The sequence below is a fragment of the Camarhynchus parvulus genome, chromosome 9 (genome assembly GCF_901933205.1).
Source record: "Camarhynchus parvulus chromosome 9, STF_HiC, whole genome shotgun sequence".
Classification (NCBI taxonomy): domain Eukaryota; kingdom Metazoa; phylum Chordata; class Aves; order Passeriformes; family Thraupidae; genus Camarhynchus; species Camarhynchus parvulus.
The window spans coordinates 21,549,972-21,573,763 of record NC_044579.1 but is presented as its reverse complement, the minus strand read 5'-3'; the positions used below and the strand labels follow the sequence as shown (position 1 = coordinate 21,573,763).

The 23,792-nt window shown below is 39.2% G+C and overlaps 1 protein-coding gene across 2 annotated transcripts in view; it reads left to right on the top strand.

Moving 5' to 3' along the window:
• WDR33 (WD repeat domain 33) overlaps positions 1-23,792 on the top strand; it is a 69,667-nt gene that overhangs the window by 34,508 nt on the left and 11,367 nt on the right. For both annotated transcript variants that reach the window (XM_030954841.1, XM_030954842.1), the window contains exons 8-17: positions 17,183-17,309; positions 17,885-18,039; positions 18,207-18,285; positions 18,798-18,908; positions 19,657-19,751; positions 19,956-19,964; positions 20,671-20,757; positions 20,991-21,130; positions 21,480-21,632; positions 21,987-23,033. In XM_030954841.1, the coding sequence (XP_030810701.1) occupies positions 17,183-17,309; positions 17,885-18,039; positions 18,207-18,285; positions 18,798-18,908; positions 19,657-19,751; positions 19,956-19,964; positions 20,671-20,757; positions 20,991-21,130; positions 21,480-21,632; positions 21,987-23,033 (2,003 nt within the window). The remainder of the gene's footprint in view (positions 1-17,182; positions 17,310-17,884; positions 18,040-18,206; positions 18,286-18,797; positions 18,909-19,656; positions 19,752-19,955; positions 19,965-20,670; positions 20,758-20,990; positions 21,131-21,479; positions 21,633-21,986; positions 23,034-23,792) is intronic.

Sequence of the window (23,792 nt, the reverse complement as noted above, 5' to 3'; positions counted from 1 at the left end):
GCTGATATTCCACCACTCCTTCCAACCTTCTGTAGGAGGCACTTGTCCCAAACTGTTTGACAGAGTAAAATATTCTCCTTTGAAAAGGAAATTTTCACCATTTTTTAATATTTGGAGATATGTAGCACAAATTGATGTAGAGATGATATTCATATGTAATTTCCCACTTAAGTACAAGTTTAATGGGAATCCCCAGAAGTTCAAATGTGTTCAAACTCATTGATGTCCCAGATATGTAGCCATTATAAAAATAAATATTATAGTAAATTTAAAAGTTCTAAGAAAGAAAATAGTTTGTCTCCTTTTCTTATCCAGTGGAAAACACATTTAAAAGGCGATTTTCACTGCAGAAATGATCTCATGTTCAGGGTCTTTTTTTCCACCTGGTCTCTTACTAGGGCAGTAAAAGAGTGTGAGAGCTTTGCTAAATTCTTGGGCTTGTGCAGTCTCTGTCCTTGAAGTTTTCATGCTGAACCTGGATAAATCCCTGAATAACCTGCTCTGACTTCATAACTTTGAGCAGCTGATTGACCAAGAGACTTTGGAGATTTCTTCCAGCCTGAGTTACCCAGAGCTCCTGGGGTACTGAATTATACTGAATTCCCCTGTTTTGCCAAAGCCAGTAAAAATCCTCCTGATGTGGGATTCAGCTGTCCATATGTGACCTAAGGAACTGATCTTGAAAGGATAATCAAAAATTCTATTTTTTTAGTCTATTTTTCTGGCAGCTTTTAACATGCTTGAGAAAATGCACATTATGTGGATTGGAAAGGATTCTTGTTTAGTGGGTCTTTTTTTTTAGAGATGCTAAATGTTTCATCATTCCTTAGGAGCTAACAGTATGTTAGAGTAATCATCACTGAAGTTTCAGAACTTCCTGTGTCCTACAAGCATTAAAACCTTGTTGTAAATAAGATGGAAGGTGTGATTACGTGCTGTCAGCATCTTTAAAGCTTCTGCTGATGTAGTAAGTGAGGTAAACCAATATCTATTTTATATATATATATATATATGCACTAAATATATGTAACTGTTAGATTTGCATATATAATTTTTATATAAGCATCTATAATGGCCCCAGTGGTATATTTTATCACCTTAATACTCATTTGCTGCTTTCTTTTATGTGTCAAAATTATGCAGTCTTGAAAAAGACTTTGCAGGTTGTGTTGTAAAGCTGTAAAATCCATGCACAATTAAATTGAAAGTGTTTGCTTTAAAAGAAAAAATAAGAAGAAAAAAGTGATTTAGGTACATGCTTTACTCTTTGGACTAGAGCAGCCCAGATTTGGCTGTGTACATTAGTGTTCCTGAAGCTGCATTTCTCTGGATCACATTCCCAGCTTCTCCAGAGACTCCCTAAGTAGACCTGCTGTGTTTACAAAAATAAGCCTTTACATCCAGGTGAAATGGGTGTTACCTATCTTTTTTCTTCTTTTTCTTTCAAGTAAGAACTGGTTTACAGAGTATATATTTCACTGTTCATTCCCACACCTCTTCCAGGTCTTGACTGTAATGTCTAAACCAAAATTACTTAATTTCTGAGTTTATGCATTTTAACAGAAGACTGCACATTACTAAATATTACTTTGAGACTGCAGTTATCTTAAAATGAAAAAAAAAAATTAGTTTTAGAAGTTGTTTTGTCTAAAAACATGAAAAGTGCAGACCAGATTTGTCTTGGTGTTTTTACTACAACTGAGTTTAGAAAGGGATAACCACACATTACAAAACTTGCAGACAAAATTCTCCCATCTGAATTGTAATTAATAGAGAACAAAGTACAGTTGCACATGGGAAATACGATCTGGACAGCTATAAAGCTTATTTCTGTATAGCTTAGGTACTTCCAGTTGTTGGCAAGATAGCTCTGTTTTCTAAGGGTTTACTGAGCCTGATAGCTTGATAGAGTGCTGGGTGTTACTGCTTGCTGTTTGTGCCTGGTCAAGAAGAATTTGCCTTTTCTTTGTCTGCCTTCTGTTCTTCTTACCCATGCATAATTCATAGGCAGAAATAGTGGTTTTAATTGGACCAGCTGATACACTGAGAGAAAACAGTAGGGTTTTGTTGTTTGCTTTTGATTTTTTTTTAAAGGCTAGACCAGCCCTTCTTAAGGATACAGAAACTTGCTCATTTTAGGTCAGCTGATGTAGTTGGATAATAAGATGCATTTTCCCTGCAGATCTTGCTTTATGCCCTTAAATCTTCAAGCAACAACTCTTTGTTGCTTCCCTAGCAGGGACTCACCTACTTAAAATGACTGTAAAAGGTTTTTTCTGTTTAGCCATACAAAAACATTATTCTCTTGGTTGCTTTGCTAAATTTAGCCCTTAGGAATATTGATAATATTGGTGAATATGGATTACTCTTGATTGCCATTCTCCTTTTGGAAGAAAAGGAGAATGTTCTCCAGAGACAAGTGAGCACATGGTGTTACAATTACAAATGTAAAAAGCTAAATTCATTGAGACAGTTTTTTATTACATTTAATTACTCAGCAGTTATTCTTTGGGCAAAGGTAGGTTCTTTGTTTCACACTACTCCTAGTTTGTCAGGAATATCCCTTGCTCCTAAAGGAATGGAGGAAGAAAAGCTCATTCCAGTCACCTACACAAGCACGTTGGAGGTGTCGTTTCTGTAGTACGTATTGCATTTGCCGGCAGTTTTAAACAGGGCTTTCCTAAAAATGCAATCAGGGATTTTTGTGCTTGTATTGATTTAAAATTCCTGTGGTGACATAAAACTGGAGCTTTAAATAGCAGGTGCACTGCTGCCAGCCATGTTTGGAGGGATGCAGCCACCCCTTCCTGGCTGGAGAACACGTGCTGCTCGCTCACAGGCTTTGCACACGCTGCCTGATTCTCTCTCCTGCCATTTTCTGTTCCCTGCATCACAGAATTCTTCAAGGATTATCCAGTCTTTGTCCCTAAGAGCACTTAGTGTGGGTGTTTCAGTCTGCAGTTGCACCACAAGGATGTCTGTTCCCAGTAAGCTTGGCTAGAAATACTGGCAGTTAATCTGCAGTGGTTGAAGCTGCATTATTTCCTGCACAACTCTGTCATCTCAGGTATCATCCCTTCCACAGGTGTAACAAATCACAGTAATTCACTGAAATTCAGAGAAGGTTCTGAGTCTTGGGGGTTTATTCCACAGAAGTGACTTACTGGGTATTCCACAAGTTGTTTTTAACCCATTGCACAATGTTTATTTACCAAATTAATGACTTGTTCTAACAGAATGTTGGTATTTGAAGAAGTTCTTTTTAAACTTTTTTGTAAGATGGAATAATTTACTTGGTAAGTAAGTTTACTTACTTCAACTCATTTTGCAAGTAAGGAATAGGCATGAGGCAATTTTTCTGAGAAATACTTGGCAGCAGCAATTATCACAAGTAACTGACAAGCATGGTTCATTATTGGTATATGAAAGGGAACAGTGTGGGGAATTTAAATTAGAATTTAATTTGACATAAAGGGCCATATTAAAAACCTTAGCAATTAATGTTACATTTATTAGACATGAAGAATATCAGAATGGTTTTCCTGATGTATCTACTCCTTGCAGTCCTTGCACAGGAGGAACTTGAGCTTAGGGGTGAGGAGATAATTAATTTTTCAGTGTGTTACTGTCCATGGCTCTTGGATTGCAGTTTCTGTGGGCTGGACATCTGCAGGGCTGGGAATGGTCACCCAGCTGCTTCAGGTGGTGTGATCTGCTCACCAGATGTTTTTCCTAATTCTAGTTCCAATCAGCCTGAACAAATTACCTGCTAGTAAAATATGATAAATTGCACTAATAATTCTGAAAATCTATCCCCCTTAAAAAAAAAAAAGTTTTAATTCACAGAAGAGCAGAAAAGCCTTCCTAAAACCACTTGATAGATGATCAGGCTCTATAACTTTAATAGAACAAAACCTTCTGGGAAGGTTTACTCCTTTGTACGTGATGCAGGAATATTTCCTGCTGCTTTGCCATGGATGTGTGTCATGCAGACTGCAGAGCCCAGTCCCCAGTGCTTTCTGGGTGAGTGCAGGGATGCAGGGGCACAGGGAGTGCTGTCTCAGGGGGATCAGGGCTCTGCTGCTGCTGCAGTGCTCCCAGCCCAGGCTCAGCACAGGGAGCTCCTGTCTGTAGGGTCAGCTGTTCCCAGCCTGCTGCCCTCTCCCTGCAGTGCTTCTTGTAGCTGCTCACCAGATAATTCACATGGGAGTGTGTATTCCAAAAACAGACCAGCCTAATGGAGGTGTATTCTGTGTACTAAAACAATAACTGTATTTTATTTGCACTGAAAATAAACTGTTGACATGGGATTATACCTCTAAAGCTTCTTTTTTTTGGGGGGTTAACTTTTTAAGGTTAAAAATACACTTTACTCCCCAGTACAGAGTTGTTGTGTTAACAGAAATATTAAAAAATCAAAATGTAAATTTGGCAGCACTTGCATCATTTGGCCAACCAATATATTTGTTTTTTTTCAGTTTCTTCAGTGGATTACTTTAGTAGCAATGACATGCTCTTACCTAGTCTTTCTTAAACAGAAATTATACCATCTTCTCTCATGATACTCATCTTTCTTTGGTCTATGCTTATGAGACTATGTATGGAAATTTATCTGTGCAAGTGAAGAGGTGACTTTTTTTCCTGCCTCCCCCACAGCACTGATTCACTTAATCAGTAATTTTATTTTCCAGAAGATTTCTAAAGTCCAACTTCCTAGAAGATAAATCCTGCACTTTCACATTCCTCAGCTTAGCTACAAACATCACACACAGCACTGTAAAAGGTGTTTTATTTGGGGAGCACAGATCAGTTCCCCTCCAGGCCAGGAGAGCAGCCTCATCCTGGCCATGATCCCCCCCCTCATTATTTTTGTGCTTAACCTGCTTCCTTCCTTCTGCCTGTTCTTTTCCACATTTTCCATCTTCCCAAGAGCACTTGCTTTTTAGCTGTCTCCTGTCTCTGGAGCTTCATATATGAACCCAGTCCATTGTGGTTATGGGAACTGGTTTGTACGTTTCTGAGACTGGAAAGATATTTTGTATTTTCTTCCTTTCCATGTGTGTAAGATGAAAAATTTTAAAAGCTGCTACAGAAAGCACTGAGAGGAATCTAAAGATTCCTTAGGAAAAAGCTTCTTTCTGAACCACATCATCCCAGTAACCAATTTTTCTTTTTTGCCTTTAATTTAAAATACATCATATTGATGTTTTCTTTTGGTGGTTTGAGCCACATTTTTTACACAGTTGCAGATGATTTGAAGTTTAGCAGGTATCTTTTGTGGTGCTGGTTTTGTATAATAATGGTCCAAAATCCAGGCAAAAAAAGCCCCATAGATAACTTGTTAATATTTTCAATTTGTATTTCCAGAATGGCAATAATTAAAATCTCTGGTATTAATATTCTTCCTGTTGTGCTTATCACATATCAAAGAAGACTGAGTTAAAATTCTGGAGGCAAGATCATTGTTTCAGAAAAACTGAGAAGTTTCTTTTTTCTCAGTGTTGCTGAAGAGATGGTCAAACTTCTTTTTTTGTTCTGTGTGGACTTATGAATAGATGGACATTATCTGTCTTGGCAATTCTTTTGTCCATATAATTCAACTTTTTATGTATTCTCTAGAATTTTGGCTCTATGTATTGTCTAGAATTTTTTATAAAATTTTTTAAAGTTTTTTTAAAGCTCTAAAATAGCTTTAGTTCATAAAGTACTTCAGACTAACTTATTTTTCCTCTAAATGTAAGATTTTTGACTAACCCACGTTTCTGTTTAAGTATTCTGTTTAAGGAATTTTCATTTTGAAATATTAGACAATGTATCTGGTGCTAACATGGAGGGGTGTGCAATACCAGCCAGGAGCTGTTGGTGTAGCACTGAACTTGAAGATTTTTCTGCTTCTGAGGAGTAATTTTCCTGTCCCAATCAACATTTTTTCCTGTGGAAGCTCTGATTACTTCATGAGAACATAACACTGCAGTTACAGTTTCCGTAGGCTTTTAGGATTCTTTCCTGCCAAATTCTGCATCATTTCTTTTTCTTCTTTTGGGAATTTGTAACATGCTGCTGGGTACATGTCCCTGTAGGCTCAAATACAAATTCAGTTATAACCTGCATCTCAGAGGGGAACAATATTCATGTCTTGGCAGATATTTTTATTCCTTTGAGGCTGGCAGTGAAAAAATCTAACTCCTAGTGACTTCCAGAAGCACAGAAGGGTTGGAAGAAGTATTTAGTCTCTCCATAGCCTGATGTGGTGGGATGTATGTGATTCCTGTCTCCTCTGTTCTGGTCTGGAAAGAACATTCTCTAATATGTTGTCACAGGAAACTGTGTCACACCTATTTTTTTTTTTTTACACTAAGAAGTAGTAGCAGCAATTTTTTCCCTGCACTTTAAAAATTGCATCTCTCTTGTTTTGTTCACATCCCTGTGTGATGTTAGTGAATGAATCTGAGGACAGGATTTTCCAGAAATTATTGCCAGCACTTTAGTTTGGGAACCCACTTAAACTGGTGACAGCCCCTTTGCCTTTCTTCTCATGCCCATATATGTTATCTTTACATGTTCTCTGTATCTTTTCCCTCCTGGTTTTGATATATCTGAGTTACTTAAGTATTATTTGGTTATTTTATCCCATTTCTTCCTGTTGACATCTCTCCCTTTCTTTGTTAGGTTTTATTGCACAAAATCCCTGGTAAGTTTTGAACATCATATTTTTCCCTGTCTCTCTGTTCAGTCACATGTGAAGAGCTTTGTTTTAGATCCATTCATGTGCTTGTAGAATTTTAAATGATGCATGGGGGGGATGCACAGAACTTTAGGCAGCTTCGTAAATACTTGTACAGCCACCCTGCAAAACAGTTGTTTAATGAGGGACCTCTTTTTAGAATTAAAAGATATCTGTATTTCTCTACTTACTCAGGAACTGCAGTGTTATTTTTAAGTCTAAAAGAGGGAAAGATTTTCTTAAATTTCAGAATTAGTAGGTGGCAAGAAAGAGAGGACTGGGAGTATAGCGGTGATACAGGAAAGTCAGGAAAATAAGAGGAAATGAGATCACAGATGGTGCAGAAATTTAAAGTAAGACAGAAAACATTCCTTGTTTCTGTCTCTTGCCTGACCTCATCTCTGCTGCTTAAAATTTCAAATGAAGGGTTTCTCTCTCTTAGGTGTCTGCAACATTATTCAAATCATTGTTTGTCTCCTGCATTTCAATTACACTTTTTCACTGAGATTGTTTTTTTTTTTTTTAAATTTTGCTGTGTTTTTTCTCATTTGCCCCAAAATCACAGCTAGATTAAACATGCCTGTATAGTAGTGTGATATTACATGTGATAATTACATGCCAGATTTTTTTCTGTTCCAGTTCATGGTACTCTGTTCATTGGGTGGGTTTCTGTCTCTGTAATTTTTCAGCCCTTTTGTATTTCACTGGCTTGAAAATTGGCCCTTTCTGCTTGAGATGAGAATTCTGTCTGCTCAGGAAGAGCAGTGCTTTGTAAGCCAGTGCTCTGCTTTTTGCCAGCAGTTTATTTCAGTGCACCTGCTGCTTCCCACTTTGCTCAGCCTTGGTGGCATTGCAAAATGCACAGAGCAAATTGAATGGCCTCTGTCTTCATATCCCTTCTTGGATCTTTTACACTTGCTAATTGGATTATTGACTGACACAAATCTTTTCCTGCAGTCTCTATAATAATCTTTCTGTCTGCCCCCTCACTTCAGCCCAGGCCTGCTGCTGTTTATTAATACTGGGAGTATTGTCAGTCATGCACTTTTTGCCCTACAACCAAAGAAAATAGTTTCCCCAGCTTCTGTGTACCTAAACTCAATATTTCTTTGCTTGACATTATAGTGGGCTCATAATTATGAGATATTTTGTAATGGTAACTGACTGTCAGAAATAGCTTATGTGTATTTTTTGGCTGGCAAGAAGAAAAATAGCATTTCTGTAGAAGTGCTGTCCCTTAAAAAAAAAAGGCACCTGGCTGGACAAGTGTTCATCTGGGTCTGGCCAGATGATCATGGCTGTCTTTAAAAGTCATTTACTTGACTGACAGGTGATAGTTCTTCTCCCAAAGGGATGTTAAATAGGTAGGAAGCTGCCCTGTTATCTTAACATGAAAAAATTCTTCCAGTTAAAGAATACCAAGTTAACTGAAAGATCTTGGTAGTCCTTCTGTGTTGGGTGTTTTTATTAAAAGATTTTGGGTACACTTGGCAGTAAGGGTCTATCAAGAGAAGACTTCTTGTAACTTCTTTTACTGAGATCCACAAATACTTTGCTTAGTTTTTTGCAGCTTGCTGAGAGAATTCTCTGGTCATGTGGCCACACAGGGGTTTCTTTGAAACTTGAATTAACCTCTAAATTAGGGATTTGGGCTGTTCTTTTCTCTTGCAACTGCCATAATCGCCAGCAGAACTCAAATGAGTATCCAGCAGGATGTTAAAGGAAATAATTACTGGAAATTAATACTAATGGTTACTCTTTGATTTTCTGAGAGTCATTGTTCTCTTCCCAGAGCTGGGCGCTTATTCTGATTTTACCACTTAGAACCTTGACCAAAATTTTGGTCAAAGCAGAGAGCTAGAGACAGGGAGGTACTAAACTCTGCAGTGTCTGCCCTGATTTCCTTCCTTTCCTCTCTGTTAACTAAATTGCCAGGCTGAATTTTAGGATGCACCAAAGTTCCTTTATTAGCTTCAAGTTAATTTCAGAATACATCTGAATTGATACTGTGGTTTTGACATTCCTTCTTTGCATTACTTCCTGTAGTTTTAGTAAAACTATCAAATTTCAAATGTCACAAAGTGTCACAAACTTTTTGTGACACTTAATGGTGCCACACAGGTGTAACAGGGAAGGGCTTGGCAGAAGAGTGCTGGTGGCAGGGTGGGGATTGTGACTCCCTGTTGGCAGGAGGTAACCACACCAAGTTATCATTTTCAGCAATTAGTGCCCAGAATTAATTTCTTAGTCTGTGTTTAGAAAACTCCACTGAAGCTACTCTAGGTTCAGTTCATCTTAAAATGCCATCAGTTCCTGGAAGCTTGGCTTCAGGCACCAGTTTTTAACTCATGCCTCACTTCATTCTTGATTCATGAAATATTAAGTGTGTGTTCTGACTGTTCAGTGGTTACTTTGACATAAACTGTCACTGTGAAGCTTCCAATTATTTGATATTCTTATCAAATAAATTTTTTCTGCTTTGGCTTTTTTAAGTTGATGGTACGGGCTCTAGGCAGACTCCAAAACACTTGTTTGGTTCATGTTGGGAGAACTTGACTGGGAAGGTTTTCATGTAGAAAATATTTTGGTCTGTTTTTACAAAACAATACTGCCCAGCAATTTGATTCTGTTCCCAGATGTGAGGCCTACAAAGCTATTGAAACTGCAGCCTCATGATTGACAAAATAATGGAATTTCTCATCTGTTGAGTTGATGCTTTTTCTGCCCTCGAAGGACCAGTGTTGTTCCACTCTTGGGCACAGCTGTGCTCACCCCTGTTCTGTTCTCTCCTGTTCTCCCCTTGCTGTGTTGGATGAGCTCAGTCCTGCCTGGGGCTCCAGACACCCAACACTCCTGATAGGCAGCACAGGCTTTGTCAGATCCAGTGCCAGGGACTCTGAGGAAGGTGCCAGAAAACAAGCAGTAGGAAACTCTGGGACACTCTTCCTGAGGGAGTGCGGGTTTGGCTCCTGGCAGATGTTGATGTTATGAAGCATGAGAGATTTTCTTAAAATTGCTGTTCATTTTTTAATGTTTCTTGTACTATATTTTTCTTATCATTAAATGTAAATGCCCTTGTAAATAAATATTTTCTGTCAATGAAAAGCAAGTGTGTTGCTGCTTTCAAAGTAGGCTGGCTAATTTTTTAACAGAAAAGAACATCTAGTCCCAGCTACTTTACAGGTAATGTAAACAGCAAAAAAAAAAATTTTGGTTCCACCTTTTGCAATTAAAAAACCTCCCTTTTAATTCTCTGATAAGTACATGTAAATAGCAGTGAGAATTTTAGTAGATAACAATGAGAATTTTAGTAGATAACTCTGCCTGAATAAAAGGTAGAATCCAGTCTGCATTTCATAAATAATTTAACTGTGAGGAAAACCTGTCTTGGTCCTTGAATTCAGCTGCATTACTGCTAAGCACTCATTTCCATTTGGAATAAGAAGGTGTTGGAAATCTTAATGTGCAATATCTTCTCTTTTGACACTTTCTGCCCTTTTTTTCCCTGTCATTTCTTCTGAGCTAGCTCTGAGCTTTCTGATGTTTGGGGTTTTTTTAAGATCAATAGTGACTTTTTAAGTTGAAATAATGACTGCTGTATTGCACTAAAGCATTTTGCTGCATCTAAAGCATCATCACATAGGTGATCTCCATCACAGAGGTGCTCTTAATGATATAAATAGGGAATTAAGTGCATAAAATTGGTGCTAAGTTAAAATATCTGGATGCTGATTAAGCAAAATTAGTGACACTTTAGTAATATTTTTACATGCTAAAATAACTTAGTGCTGATAATTATCTGTGGTCAGTCTAGATATGACTTAACTGTGTCTTATGATTGGAAATTGTGAAACATGCATATTTAATTGGTTTTTTTTGTTGTTGTTCTCACAAAGAGAATGTTAAACAGCTCTTGGCATGTTATAGATGCTGCTCTCAGTCAGACTTGTTTTGTCCTGATATGTTATACAGCACAAATAACCTGAGTAGGTGTAGGTAGTGATAAAGCCCAAAAATAACTTCAGGAATTAGAAAAAAGAAAATATGTCTAAAAGGAAAGGTATCTTTAGGGTGTTTGTAAACTCTAGCATGAACATAGTCAATGATTAAAAAACATGGGCCTGACACCACAGACCTAAACTAGCCAGCATCTTCAGCTCTGTGATTTTTGGTTCTGGTCAAAACAATTCATTTCAGCTTTGGGAGTTGCTCAGCCTCAGGGAATTGAAGAATTTAAATAATCTCTCAAAGTTTAACATGTGGGTACCTAAAAACTTAACCCTTCATGCCCAGTTCCCAGGTACACCTGAACTCAGCTGCTTTTCTTCCCCTTGCTATAAGCAAGCCCTTACAGAAGATACTGTCCTTGAATTTCCACAGGTGTAAGAAATTCACTTTACTGGTAATTACAATTCATTATTCTTTCAGTGCATTTACCATTACCTAGCTGTGCAAACACACAATCAGCATTAAATTTAAATTATTTTGCCAGTTCATTAGGGTTTTGTAGAATTCAAACTGTTCACTGATTGGTATAAGTTTGGTATGAGCACATACAAATTCTAAACTCATTTTTGGAAACACTGATTACGTATTCTGGGTGATCTTGGGGAAAGTAATTTGTTTACCCACACCTGTTTCATTAGTGTTTGGCGATTAGTATTGTTTCTTAACCTCCTGATTTCACAGATGATAAACTGTCCTGTTACAAGAGCTTTTGTCTGGGAAGAAATTATGATTATAGAAGTGTAAAAAAAGAAAATTATTCATAAATATTTAAACAAATATGAATTATGTCCCTTTCTGTTGCTGAATTAGTGGAATACTAAGGACCTAGAAGATAACCCCTGTAGGTAGATTAAAACTAGCAGTGTCTCTGCTGTTGCTCTAGATAACAAATTTAATAAACTAGAAGAGAGCTAGACTGAGCAAACAAAGGACAGTAAAACTTGTGTTTGTGGTACAGAAGTCTGAAAGTAGGGTGAGAGGCATTATTCTTAATCCAGTGAGGACTGAAAGGAACTTTTCCCTTAATTTTTTATGCACCAACCTCCCACATGATGCTAAAAAGCACAAGCTGACTGTGTATGTGTAGTGTGAGCGTTTTTGTGGGATTCATTCTTGGAGTGGAGAAGAGGAAGTGCAGGAGCTCCCAGGACACCTCTTGGGTGAGGACAGTTCACTTAAATTGACAGGACAAAGAACACTAAATTACTGAAATTAAATACAAACCTGCCCTTCCTGCTGAGCTGTGGGTCCAGAACAGTGCCCAGGTGTGGGGAATTCAGTTCCTCCGTGAGCTGTACATGGAACAGGGGATTTCTGGGGAGTGAATAACTGCCACATGACATTTCAAAGCCTTTCATAAAAATAGAACAGAATAATGGCAGAATAATCCAATTTGTCTAACAGGCTGGAAGCAAATAGTAAATTCTAATGGAATTATATAGAAAAAATAGAATTCCTTTCTGCTAACATTGTTCCCATTATCTTTGACTTGCAGGTCTCTTTTCTGTCCCTTCTTCCTTGCCCTCTTTTTTTTTTTTTAAGGGTGGAGAACCTTAGCTTGGTTTTTGTAAGACCTAATGCTGTCCAGTAGTTACTTTGACATAAAATGTCACTGTGAGGCATCAGATTATTTGATATTCTAATCAAATTAATTTTTTCTGGTTTGGCTTTTTTTAAGTTGATGGTACAGGCTATGGTTTGGTTCATTTTTTGGAGGACTTCTTTGCAGATCCCTTGGAGATAATCCTGTGCCAAGGCCCTGCTCTCTGAGAGGTGTGGTGTTGTTTTGGGGACACAGAGAGCAGGAAGGTCAATGTCAGTGTGTGGTGACAAAAAAGCTGTGATGTAACCAGGCTGGGTGGGGGATACACAACTCTGTTTACTCCCCATTTAGAACAGAATTTTAAAAAATATCCAAATAAACAGAATTCTAAATGACAAACAGTGTCATTGCAGTTAAATGATAGTTAATTCTTTAAAATAGAAAAAGTTATAAATACCCATTTTCTTTGGAATGTGGTTGTTAAAATGTGAAGATGCCTTAAGACTGGCATCTTAGTGTGTGTGTGTCTACATTCACATAATTGCTGAGAAGGATCTAGAAATTTTACAGTATCATCTATAAAATTCTCTTTGAATTTATGTGCTTTCAGAATTGGGCACATCTCATGGGGAAAGAATATAAAACAGGAAAGTTAAGCTGCAGCAATAAACCTGATATATCTATAACTGCTATACACAGTTGCATTATAAAATATATGGATATTTGATAGACTGTAACAAAGACAGTGATTCAAACCAGCTTTTTTACATTGTAAGCTATGTTCAGAAAGTCATAAATGCAGAAATTAGTGTGAGGAGGGAAAAAAAATCATGTCCTTATAATATGTGTACTTTTCAGACTTCTGACATACTTTACTTGATCAAATACCATTATATATAATCTTATTATTCACTAGCCAGGATTTCTGTTGTGTCTTTTAAAGAACAACCCTTCAAAGAAATTGGCTAGTAGTACTAACAATCAGTATTTTAATTAGCAAGATTGTGACTAAGGGCACTCAAAGCATTTATTATGTATGTGAAAGGTAATACTGGGGAACTACTTTTGTATCTGAGCTTGTCAAAGGTGCTACACGTGCCTGTCTTTGTTTTTCTGCAAATTTATTAAATGGTTGGAAAAAAGTAGTAGTAAGTAAAAGTAACAAGTGTTTGTATATAGGTTTATGCTCAGACTTTCACTCATGATTTTAAATTAGTTGAGTTTCTCAAAAATCTTTGCCTTCAGTCTTTCATTTTGGTTGGTTTGTGGGATTTCTATGGCCACAACTCCTACACAATTCACACATTTCAATTAATTTATCCTTAAAGTATCCCTACAAGACAGGGAGTTGATAATAATGTCCATGCAAAGGAGAAGGAGTTGCTCAGAGAAGAATTCTCACCCTGCAGCTCTGAGAGGCAGATATGTGTGTGTGACTGTTGAAATTACTGAGCAAAAGCTGTTGTCAGCAAACAGGGAATGTAAACTGCAGGGATTTGCATGAATTAAGGTTTTCTGAGCTTGGTGTCTGGGGACAAGGGGGTTTAGTACCAGAGAAGAGGCTGATTCCCAACACTAAGAACTGAAAACAATTGTGAAATAAAATCTGTGAGGTGGCTTTTTCTCTGGAATGTGATTTTAAATGTATTTTCTGCATCATGTGTCTCATTACAGATAATAGTGTGCCCATCTCTCAGCAGAAAGAAGGAAAAGCAATATACAACTTCAGTTGCTTCAATTTAAAAAGAAATTAAGACAGGTCTGATTAGATGATGCTATTCAGTTATTTTGGTTATGTAAATGTTCTGAGTTAGTTCATCCCTTGTGAATAGTTTATTTAAAGCCTAATTGTGGTAGGGAAAAATTTATTTTCTCTTGAGAAAGCTTCATTGCACTAGGAACCTAAAGCTGAGTGTGTGATGGTCCCATTTCTGCAGAGCTGGGGCTGAGAGCCTCTCTTGAGGGCAGGATCCATCACTGATTTGATTACACAGGAGGGTCCCAGCTTTCTCCTCTGCTGCCATAATCCAGAGTGCACTGGTTGAAAGAAAGCTCTCTGCAGGAAATGCCAGTGACCTGTTTAATCATATAAAGATTATAACAATTAGGGTTTGAAATATTAAAAGTGTCTTCTGATCCCCATGTATTCATGTGCTGATAGCCAAAAGCCTTTTGATAAGTACCCAGTGATTTATCTGCTCTGGTTACAAGTTCTGAGTGTCCTGGGGTCTTCTCCTGCCTCTCAGCTCTGTGCTCTGGGCCCATCCCAGCAGCCTGTCAGCCTGTGCTGTCTGTCACTGCCTCTCCCTCCTGAAGCCTTTGAAAGGGTGGGTGCTTCAGTTACTCTGTTTAACATTGCCCATTCTAAACCTTCTGTTTCTCAGGGTACATTTGTGTTTGGGCTGGCTTAACTCAAGAAGAGCCTAAAGCAGGGCCTTGCTCAGGATGAGCTGTCACCCAGAGATGGCCTTTCACCAGCATCACTTGTTTTCTGGATGCAATCTTTTCCATCAAGCATAGTTAGCCCTAGGTTTTCCTGTGCTTTTCCATTGCTAGTTGTCTTTGTTTGAGGAGCAGCAGTGCCAATGTCTCTCCAGTCTATGCAAGTAGCAGATTTTTATGGTTTGCTGGGCTTGGTTTATTTCATATCTATGATGGTACTCAAGCATTCCAGTCTGAACACATTTTCATATGGTTCAGCCGAGTATTGACTTTAACGGGGTGTTTTTCTATAAGGGTCTTGAATTAAAATCTCTCTTTCCCTGGGGACTGCATGATAGCAACTACCTACAGCACATCCTTAGCTGGGAATCTGCAAGCATGGATTTCCCTCCCCTGTGCAGGAGGAGCACTTTCTCCCTTACTCCTGGCTGAATTGTTGCTTCCAAATAAACACTGGGGAAGCAAGATCTGTTCAGCATTCAACTTTATGTTTTAGTTGAGAGATTTAGTCATAGCAAATGCAGGCAGTGCCTGTCACTTCTTTCTGCATTAGAAAAGCCAGAGAGAAGGGAAATGCTACATCTCAGAGTGCCTCTCTTGGTAGCCCAGACCACCAGAGCACATTGATGGTCTTGGCAGCTTGAGCATTGTGTTCGTCCCTGGAACCCCAAATATTCCAAAGCCAATTCTGCCTGCTGTGCCTGAGGAGGAGTTGGGTTCCTTCATCTGTATTGTCAGTCAATTCTTATAGTTGTTCCCATATACTTGCCAAGGCTGGATTCATTTCTTCTTTGGTCAAGAACCTCTTCCCTGTCTGTGCTTTCCTCAGAGAGGAGGAATGTTGCACTCACTTAAGAGTGTGCTCTACATATTATGAGTTTGCTTCTGTTTTAAGATACAAGTATATTCCTTATTCTGATGCCAAAAGATTGTTGCTTTTTATATATTTTTTATATATTCCTAGCTTTGTAGACTCTTGATGTATAGTTGCATGGTTTCTTAGCTAGCATTCAGTACTTTTCCAGTACTTGTTAGACAGACACATTCCTGGAGTCCCATTCTAATCTCTCTTCAGTGAGCCAAGGCCATTCTTCTGCTTCCCCATGTGTGTAGACATGAACAAGGTGGGGCTATGAGAAAGGGAGGAGGCTTCAGTAGCAGGCTGAACCAAGGGGGGAATTACTTCATTAACTGCACTTTTAATTGGGGATTCTTGTCAATTATGCTAATTTCTGAACTTATAAAAGAGTCATAGCCCTATATCACATGTGCATTTTACCATAAGTGCATCCTTCAATAAACAGTAACCACCTTTATCCTTTTAATCTTTGGCTTGTGATTTCAGGGCTCAGAAGGGCATCAATTCTAATTTGATTTTTCTATGGCCTCAGGAAAATTTCAACTGATGCTTACTTTTAATGTCTTGTCAAAGTGAGATCTGTGTTAAGACAGCTTGTACTGCTTTAACTTATGTGTTCCACTGTGTAGCAGAGCAGTCTGTGTGGGAGCTGTCTGACTTGATGGCAATCCTTAGTTTTTCCTGGGTGTGCTCCCATTCTTCCATGCCATTTATCACTTCAGTGCCTTCATGCTGCAGGCAGACCCTCCTTTCTTAAATTGCTTTTTTCTTCAGTTACTGCATGCTGCCTCATTTTCTGGGATGGACTGTTACTGTTGGCCCTGCCTTGAAGTGGGCTGATGTGGAGAGAGATTGGAGAAAGAAATTATTGCTTGTTATTTCATTCCTATAGTTAACCTCAGAAACCTCATTTTGTAATGCAGCAGGAACAGGCTTTTTTTTAATGGATTTTAGCTCATCTGAACAGCACTGATTCTCTCTCAAGTTCAGTCAGTTTGAAAGGAAATTATATCACAAGGGTTTTTCTTTGCTAACCCTTAAGCACTGGAAAAACCTGAATCCCTGTAAACTGGTAAGAGATCACATCTCATAAGGTTTCTTTTAATCATATACTAATTTAGTTTTCAGATCCATTATTTAATTTCTTTGCTTATTTTCTGAGGGGACAGTAAAAGGATAGTACTGATAGGATAGGAACAAATAGCTATTTGCTTTCTATTTCCTCAGTTTTTCACTGAAAGAGAAGTGTCACACAATCCTTTTACCTCACCACCTCCATATAAATGCTTCATCAGTGCTACATTTAAAATCTGTGAAGTTGTCTAAGGCCAAAGCCTAAAGAAAAGGACCAATTTAAACAGAAACTTCTTAAGATAATTTTTCCAGTGAGCTTGATTTGAGGGCATAATCGGAAGAGAAAATGCTCCTATTAGTTAGTGGGAAGGAAGGCAAGCTAAATAACTTGGAAGAGATTTTATTTCGTTTATGTTTTGTAACCTGTGCTCTGTAATGTTTTTCATTCCATTTTAAATTAGTTATAAGGTGCGCACCCTGTAATTTTTCAGTGTCTGTGAAATCTCAGAATGGACAATTTTTATCTTAACAGGCCATGGAGCAGATGTGAAATGTGTTGACTGGCATCCAACCAAGGGATTAGTTGTTTCAGGAAGTAAAGATAGCCAACAGCCCATCAAGTTCTGGGATCCAAAGACTGGCCAGAGCCTTGCCACACTGTAAGTTCTTACCCACAGATTTTGAATTTGCTCAAATATAAACTAACTTTATAAAATAATTTTTTCTTAATTCCCTTCTTAGCTCTTTTCCTCACAACTTTTCAGCCATACACAGTTGCTTTACACGTGAAGCTGGTGCTTTTGCTGTGCCAGAAAATCCAGAGTTTAGATGAGGACAAGTCCCTACCTGGAAAATTGTGACTTTTACATTTGTTATTTAAATTTACTTTGTTCTTCTGCACAGACAATCTAGCCACACAGTTCTCATACAGACTGAGATAGGGAAAAACAAATGAGATGTTTCATCTGGCTGATGAAAACTTTGTTATGCTGCAGTAGAAACATGCACAGTAACTGGATACTGTCTCAGTGAGTGCTAGCAGTTGCTTTGCAGTACAAAAGACCAGGATCAAAGCATGGGGCCTTTGCACAGGAAGCCCCAGTGTTGTGCTTTAGCAGCCTGAACTGCCTTGTTATTGACCCAAATATTTGTGACTGGCAAACAGCACATTTATATCTGTGTCTGAGAAACCAGCTTCAGGACAAACAATCTGTTTGTTTCTCTCTGCTTGCAGACATGCTCACAAAAACACAGTGATGGAGGTGAAACTGAATCTCAATGGCAACTGGCTGCTGACAGCTTCTCGTGACCACCTCTGCAAGCTCTTCGACATCCGGAACCTGAAGGAAGAACTTCAGGTCTTCAGGGGGCATAAGAAAGAGGCCACAGGTCAGAATTCTTTTTATTATGTAGACTGTTATTATTAAGCTTAGATTTAAAATTAAAATTATTTCCATTTATATGAGAAATATAAATTGCATATAAATGAAATTTTATCATTTCCATTTGAAATCTTAGTATTATACCTTGTGATTGTGGCTTGCTGTGTGTTTCAGCTGTGGCCTGGCATCCTGTTCATGAAGGGCTGTTTGCCAGTGGAGGTTCTGATGGGTCCTTGCTGTTCTGGCATGTTGGGTATGTGGCATTTTCATCAGCACATTGGAAAGGTGTTGGTCAGCTGTGCAAGCTGTTAGACAAAACAAAAAATACCTCTTTTCCCCTCTGGGTCCATATTTAACCTGAATATTTATGATAATACTTCTTCTCTGTACCTGAGGAATTTGTTACTATGCTTCATTTATGAAGAAGTTTTCCTGCAGAAATGTGCTTTAAAGGATACAATTGCTTGCACAAAACCAGCCATGTGTTTTGTGATGAATGGTTGAAACGCCTAGTTTCTTAAAGCTTGTTCTGAGGTGCTGTAATTATTTTGGTTTTAAATGTACAGTTAAAAATCCCTGCATTACTGAACTGCCTATTCAAACCACAGAGAACAATCAGTTCACCCAGTAGAAAAATGACAGAGGCTTAAATTTGACAAAATATGCGATAGAGGATGAACAACAACTGAATAGCAGAAGTTTTCTGTTGTAGCTGTAAGAGATATTCAGCTGTGCATGATTAATTTTTTTGTTTTAATGCATCAGGGTTGAGAAGGAGGTTGGTGGAATGGAAATGGCCCATGAAGGAATGATCTGGAGTCTGGCATGGCATCCCCTTGGACACATTCTGTGTTCAGGCTCAAATGATCACACCAGGTAATTTCAAGTATTTAAAGAGAATACTAAGGGAACATATTTACTTCTAGAAACCAGAACAGTGTCTGACATCAGTGAATAAATAGATTGGGATGGTTCTGTTGCACAAGCAGTGGCCACAGCAGAGACACAACTTATGTTAATAGGAAGCACTAGGTGACATTTCATATTTCAAGGTAGAGTCTGACCTCTTGTAACAAATATTATGATTTTGGTGGGTGGGAACTTTTAAATCCATTGAAGAAAATTTTAAAAAAAGAATTCTTGTCATTTCTTGCTGAAGAAGTACTATCTCCACAGCAATTTCATCTGCTGGTCATGTCTTCACATTGCAGACACCTTCAGAGGCTGTAGTTTGTGTTTTTAGGCTGGACATGCTATAGACACAGTGGATTTTATAAATGCAGTAAATTTTTGTGGGAGCATGTGTATATTTAGTGTATATGAAGAATATACTTGAGCAAGAAGGTTTTGGAATGAGCTAGAAATTATTTTTTCAGGATCTGATGTTGATGCCTTGTACTTACACCCATTACACTTTGAAGTATCTTCTAAGTTGTAATGTTGAGGTTTTTATTTTTGGCTTGAAGCTCATACCCTGTGTTCAGATCTAGAGCTAAACTTGATTTAGTAAGAGTTCAATCCTTACATAATCAAAATACCACATTAAAAATCAAAGAACTAATTAGATTAAAAGTTGTTCATGCTCTTGACCCTTTAATGAGATCACGTAACTTCCTTTTGACAGCAAGTTTTGGACTAGAAATCGGCCTGGAGATAAAATGCGAGATCGTTACAACTTGAACCTGCTGCCTGGGATGTCAGAGGATGGGGTGGAATATGGTGAGGCATTTTTCCTCAATAGGGAAGAGGACTGGGGTCAGGAACAGGCCTAGGTCATTAGGTAGCACTTCTGGGTAAGATGAGGAAGCAGAATTATAGCATTGGGGACCACTTGGGCAAAAATACCTTTTTCTTAGGATGATTTTACTGCCTGTGTTATAAATGATCATCATTCCAACAATGGGTTTTCTTCTGTTTCCACAGCTCCCGGAGGTAAGAGCTGCTCTGTGAATCACAGGAAGGAGGTTTGGCTCTCTCTCTGGCAGTATCTCCAGTGTCCTTTTCTTTCTGAAAACTTCATCTGTCTTCAGGGCTTCCCACAGTCCTGAACTGCAACAAGAAAAGCAATAAGAATTCTACTAAAACCTTTAAACTTTACTCTTAAGGATTTATCCCAATAATTTTAGGCTGCTCAGGATTAACCAGTTCAATGGTGTGCCTCAGCCACCTGTAGTTGCATCTTTTTTCTTCAGATTTTTGATTATTTGCCTTTTTTTTTTCTTTTTGGAGGAGGGGGTATTAAAATGCAACACTTTTAATACAAATTAAATTTTAAAATCTATAGATTTGTTATAACAAAAAAGGGACTGATTATGGGTTACTACTTCTTTTTCTGAGCTTCTACCCTAAATAGAAGGTTCTACCCTAAATAACTTCTTTTTCAGAGCTTCTACCCTAAATAACCTTCCTGAAAGGACATAGTTTTTGACCTTTTTGGGTGTATTTATAAATCTGAACTTGCAGTTCTTTGAATATCCTGTAATTCAATCATGAAACTAAATTGTGACCTACCAGTTGTAAAATATCTATTTACTACTGGAATATGATACTAATGGTAAAAGTATGTGAGGATCCAAAGGGATATAGTAATGTAAAGAAATACTTTCCAAGTATAAATATTTATTGGTTTTTTCTCTAGATGATCTGGAGCCCAACAGCCTGGCAGTCATTCCTGGGATGGGAATACCTGAACAGTTGAAAATAGCTATGGAGCAGGAGCAGATGGGTAAGTAATAGCTATGGAGAAGCATTCTCCTGAGCAATCCAGATACTGTGGCACTTCTTTTTCATTCTTTTCAAATTCTTTGGGAGCACAGATGCTCTTTTCTAAAGTCCTGTGTTGTGCCATGTTATATTTGCCATGTAAAGAAGGATGAGCTGAAAACCTCTGTGGAAAAAATAAAAGATCTTTGTGTATGCTTGCATTGCTCTGACTGTTTTGTTTCCCTGGTGCCAAAGGGAAAGATGAGTCCAATGACATTGAGATGACAATCCCAGGCTTGGATTGGGGGATGGAAGAAGTAATGCAAAAGGACCAAAAGAAAGTGCCACAGAAAAAAGTTCCCTATGCAAAACCAATACCAGCACAGTTTCAGCAGGTAAGTACCTGATAGAGAGTGAACAGAACAACCTGTTCTTTTCCCAGCTTCAAAAAGTGTGTGTCTTTTGAAATGTTTTGGATTTTACAGCTCTCCTGTATCAACACCCCATGCAATTTACCACAGTAGCTAGTTTAATTACTATTTAAACATAAAATATTGGATTAAATGCCTTTTATCTTGTATCTGTACCTTATAAAATAAGGGAGTGTTATTCAGCATTGCTTTTACTTTCAAGTATCCATACTACAAAATATTTCAGCATATCCTTTTATCCTTTCTCATTGCAGCAATGTGTTGCACACATGTTCTTCTACAGAATTAATCTTGTGTCTCCTGATCTTTGTAGGCATGGATGCAAAATAAAGTTCCTTTGCCTCCCCCACCTGAGCCATTGAATGATAGAAAGGAGGATATTAAGCTGGAGGAGAAAAAGAAATCACAGGCAGAGATTGAGCAGGAAATGGCAGCACTTCAGTACACAAACCCACAACTCCTGGAGGTATGTATGTGTGGAAACACAGGGATTGGTAAGTTTGCTTCAGTCCTTTCTGTGACAGATTTGGACTTCACTAAAGTGAGCAGCTTCCTGCAGCAGTTTCACCTGTTTGGCTGTTTTCACTTTTTACATAAAGACATCTGATTGAACAGGATATTGCAGTTAATGTGTGATGATGTGAATCTCTCAGTGAGGCCCCCACATCTCACTTTACCAGTGGGTCTCTTCAGTTGGTGATTTCTGTTAGTTACAAGGAAAGCATTCTTAAATTCCTGTGAAATGGGATGACTGCTTCTGATTTTTAGTTGTAACATACCTCTGTGCTTAGTTGATTTTCTGTGTCTCTTTTTTGGACAGCAACTGAAGATTGAGAGACTTGCACAAAAGCAAGCTGAGCAAGTGCAGCCACCACCCCCAGGAGGATCTCTCCATGGACCTCAGCCTTTCCCAGGGCAAGGCCCAATGTCACAGATGCCTCAAGGGTTTCAGCAGCCCCTTCCACCTCAGCAGATGCCAATGAATATGCCTCAGATGGGACCTCCTGGTCCACAAGGACAGTTCAGACCTCCAGGACCCCAAGGACAAATGGGACCTCAAGGTCCATTACACCAAGGAGCTGGAGGTCCACAAGGGTTCATGGGACCACAAGGACCTCCAGGCCCCCAAGGGCCTCCACAAGGAATGCCACGGCCTCAGGATTTACACGGACATCAAGGAATGCAGAGACATCCGGGCCCTCACGGGCCGATGGGGCCCCCAGGCCCACAGGGCAGTGCTGGCCCTCAGGGACACTTGGGACCGCAGGGCCTGCCCGGCTCCCAGACTCACTTAGGACCACAGGGCCCGCCTGGCCCACAAGGTCACCTGGGTCCTCAGGGTCCCCCTGGAGGTCAAGGAATGCAGGGGCCACCTGGTCCACGAGGCATGCAAGGACCTCTTCCTCACGGCATGCAAGGAGCTCCGGGATCCCAAGGCATGCAGGGCCCTATATCTCAAGGGCCTTTGATGGGACTTAATCCAAGAGGGATGCAGGGTCCACCAGGACCCAGAGATAACCAGGGACCTAATCCACAAGGGATGATGATGGGTCATCCACAAGAAATGAGAGGTCCTCATATGCAAAGTGGTTTACTAGGACATGGTCCCCAGGAGATGCGGGGCCTTCAGGGACCCCCCCCTCAAGGTTCAATGCTGGGACCGCCACAAGAAATGCGTGGGCCACCTGGTCCCCAGGGCCAGCAGGGACCTCCACAGGGCTCCTTGGTGGGGCCTCAAGGAAACATGCAAGGACCTCAGGGACAGCCAAACCCTTCGAGGGGGCCGCACCCTTCCCAGGGCCCTCTGCCCTTCCAGCAGCAGAAAACGCCTCTGTTGGGGGATGGGCCTCGCCCCCCCTTCAATCAGGTACGTGGGGGCCTCTGGAACAAGGGGAGTTCTCAGAAGGTGGGAATGATAACTGGGTGTGCAAGAGAAATGCACAGCAGGAGCTGAGAGAATGGAGGTTGGGTCTTCCTGGCAGGACTGAGGCCTCAGGGAAATTGAAGTGATGATAAAAAGGGTTCTGTAGCTTGGAAACAGCAGAATTGGAAATAGGTGATCTTTAAGGTCACTTCCAACCCAAAGTATTCATGATTTTATGACAGATAACTGTGGAAAGGGATTATTGGGAATAGTAGTACAGAAACCAATCTGTTATTTCTCTTAAGAGAAACTCCTTTTTTTATCTTTTTCTTTTTTTTTAATTTAAAGACACTGAACTGTCTTAGGCAGGGTATTTCACTGGGAGCAGACAAGCTCTAATAAAAGTCAAATTTGAAGCAACTGAACATAAGAAAAGTCATCTGTATTAATTAAAGCAAGGTATTGCCAACTCTCAGTTGTCCAGAGCAGTTAATCCAAACTATGGGATGGATTTAGCATAAATGCTGACACACCTGGAACCAGCTTAGCTCTGGTTGCACTTCACAGTTGGCTCTAAGTGCAGAGGGATGCAGAGGGACACAGCACTTTCCATTTTCTGCTCTACTGCACATCACATGGAGCTCTCAGTGGTTATTGCTTCCCAAAAGTTCCTAGCTGGATAGCACCAGTTCTTACTTTGTCTCAAGTGTCTTCAGTTCTGGGTGAATTTTGAAAGGGAAGTTTGGGGAAAAAAAACGTACC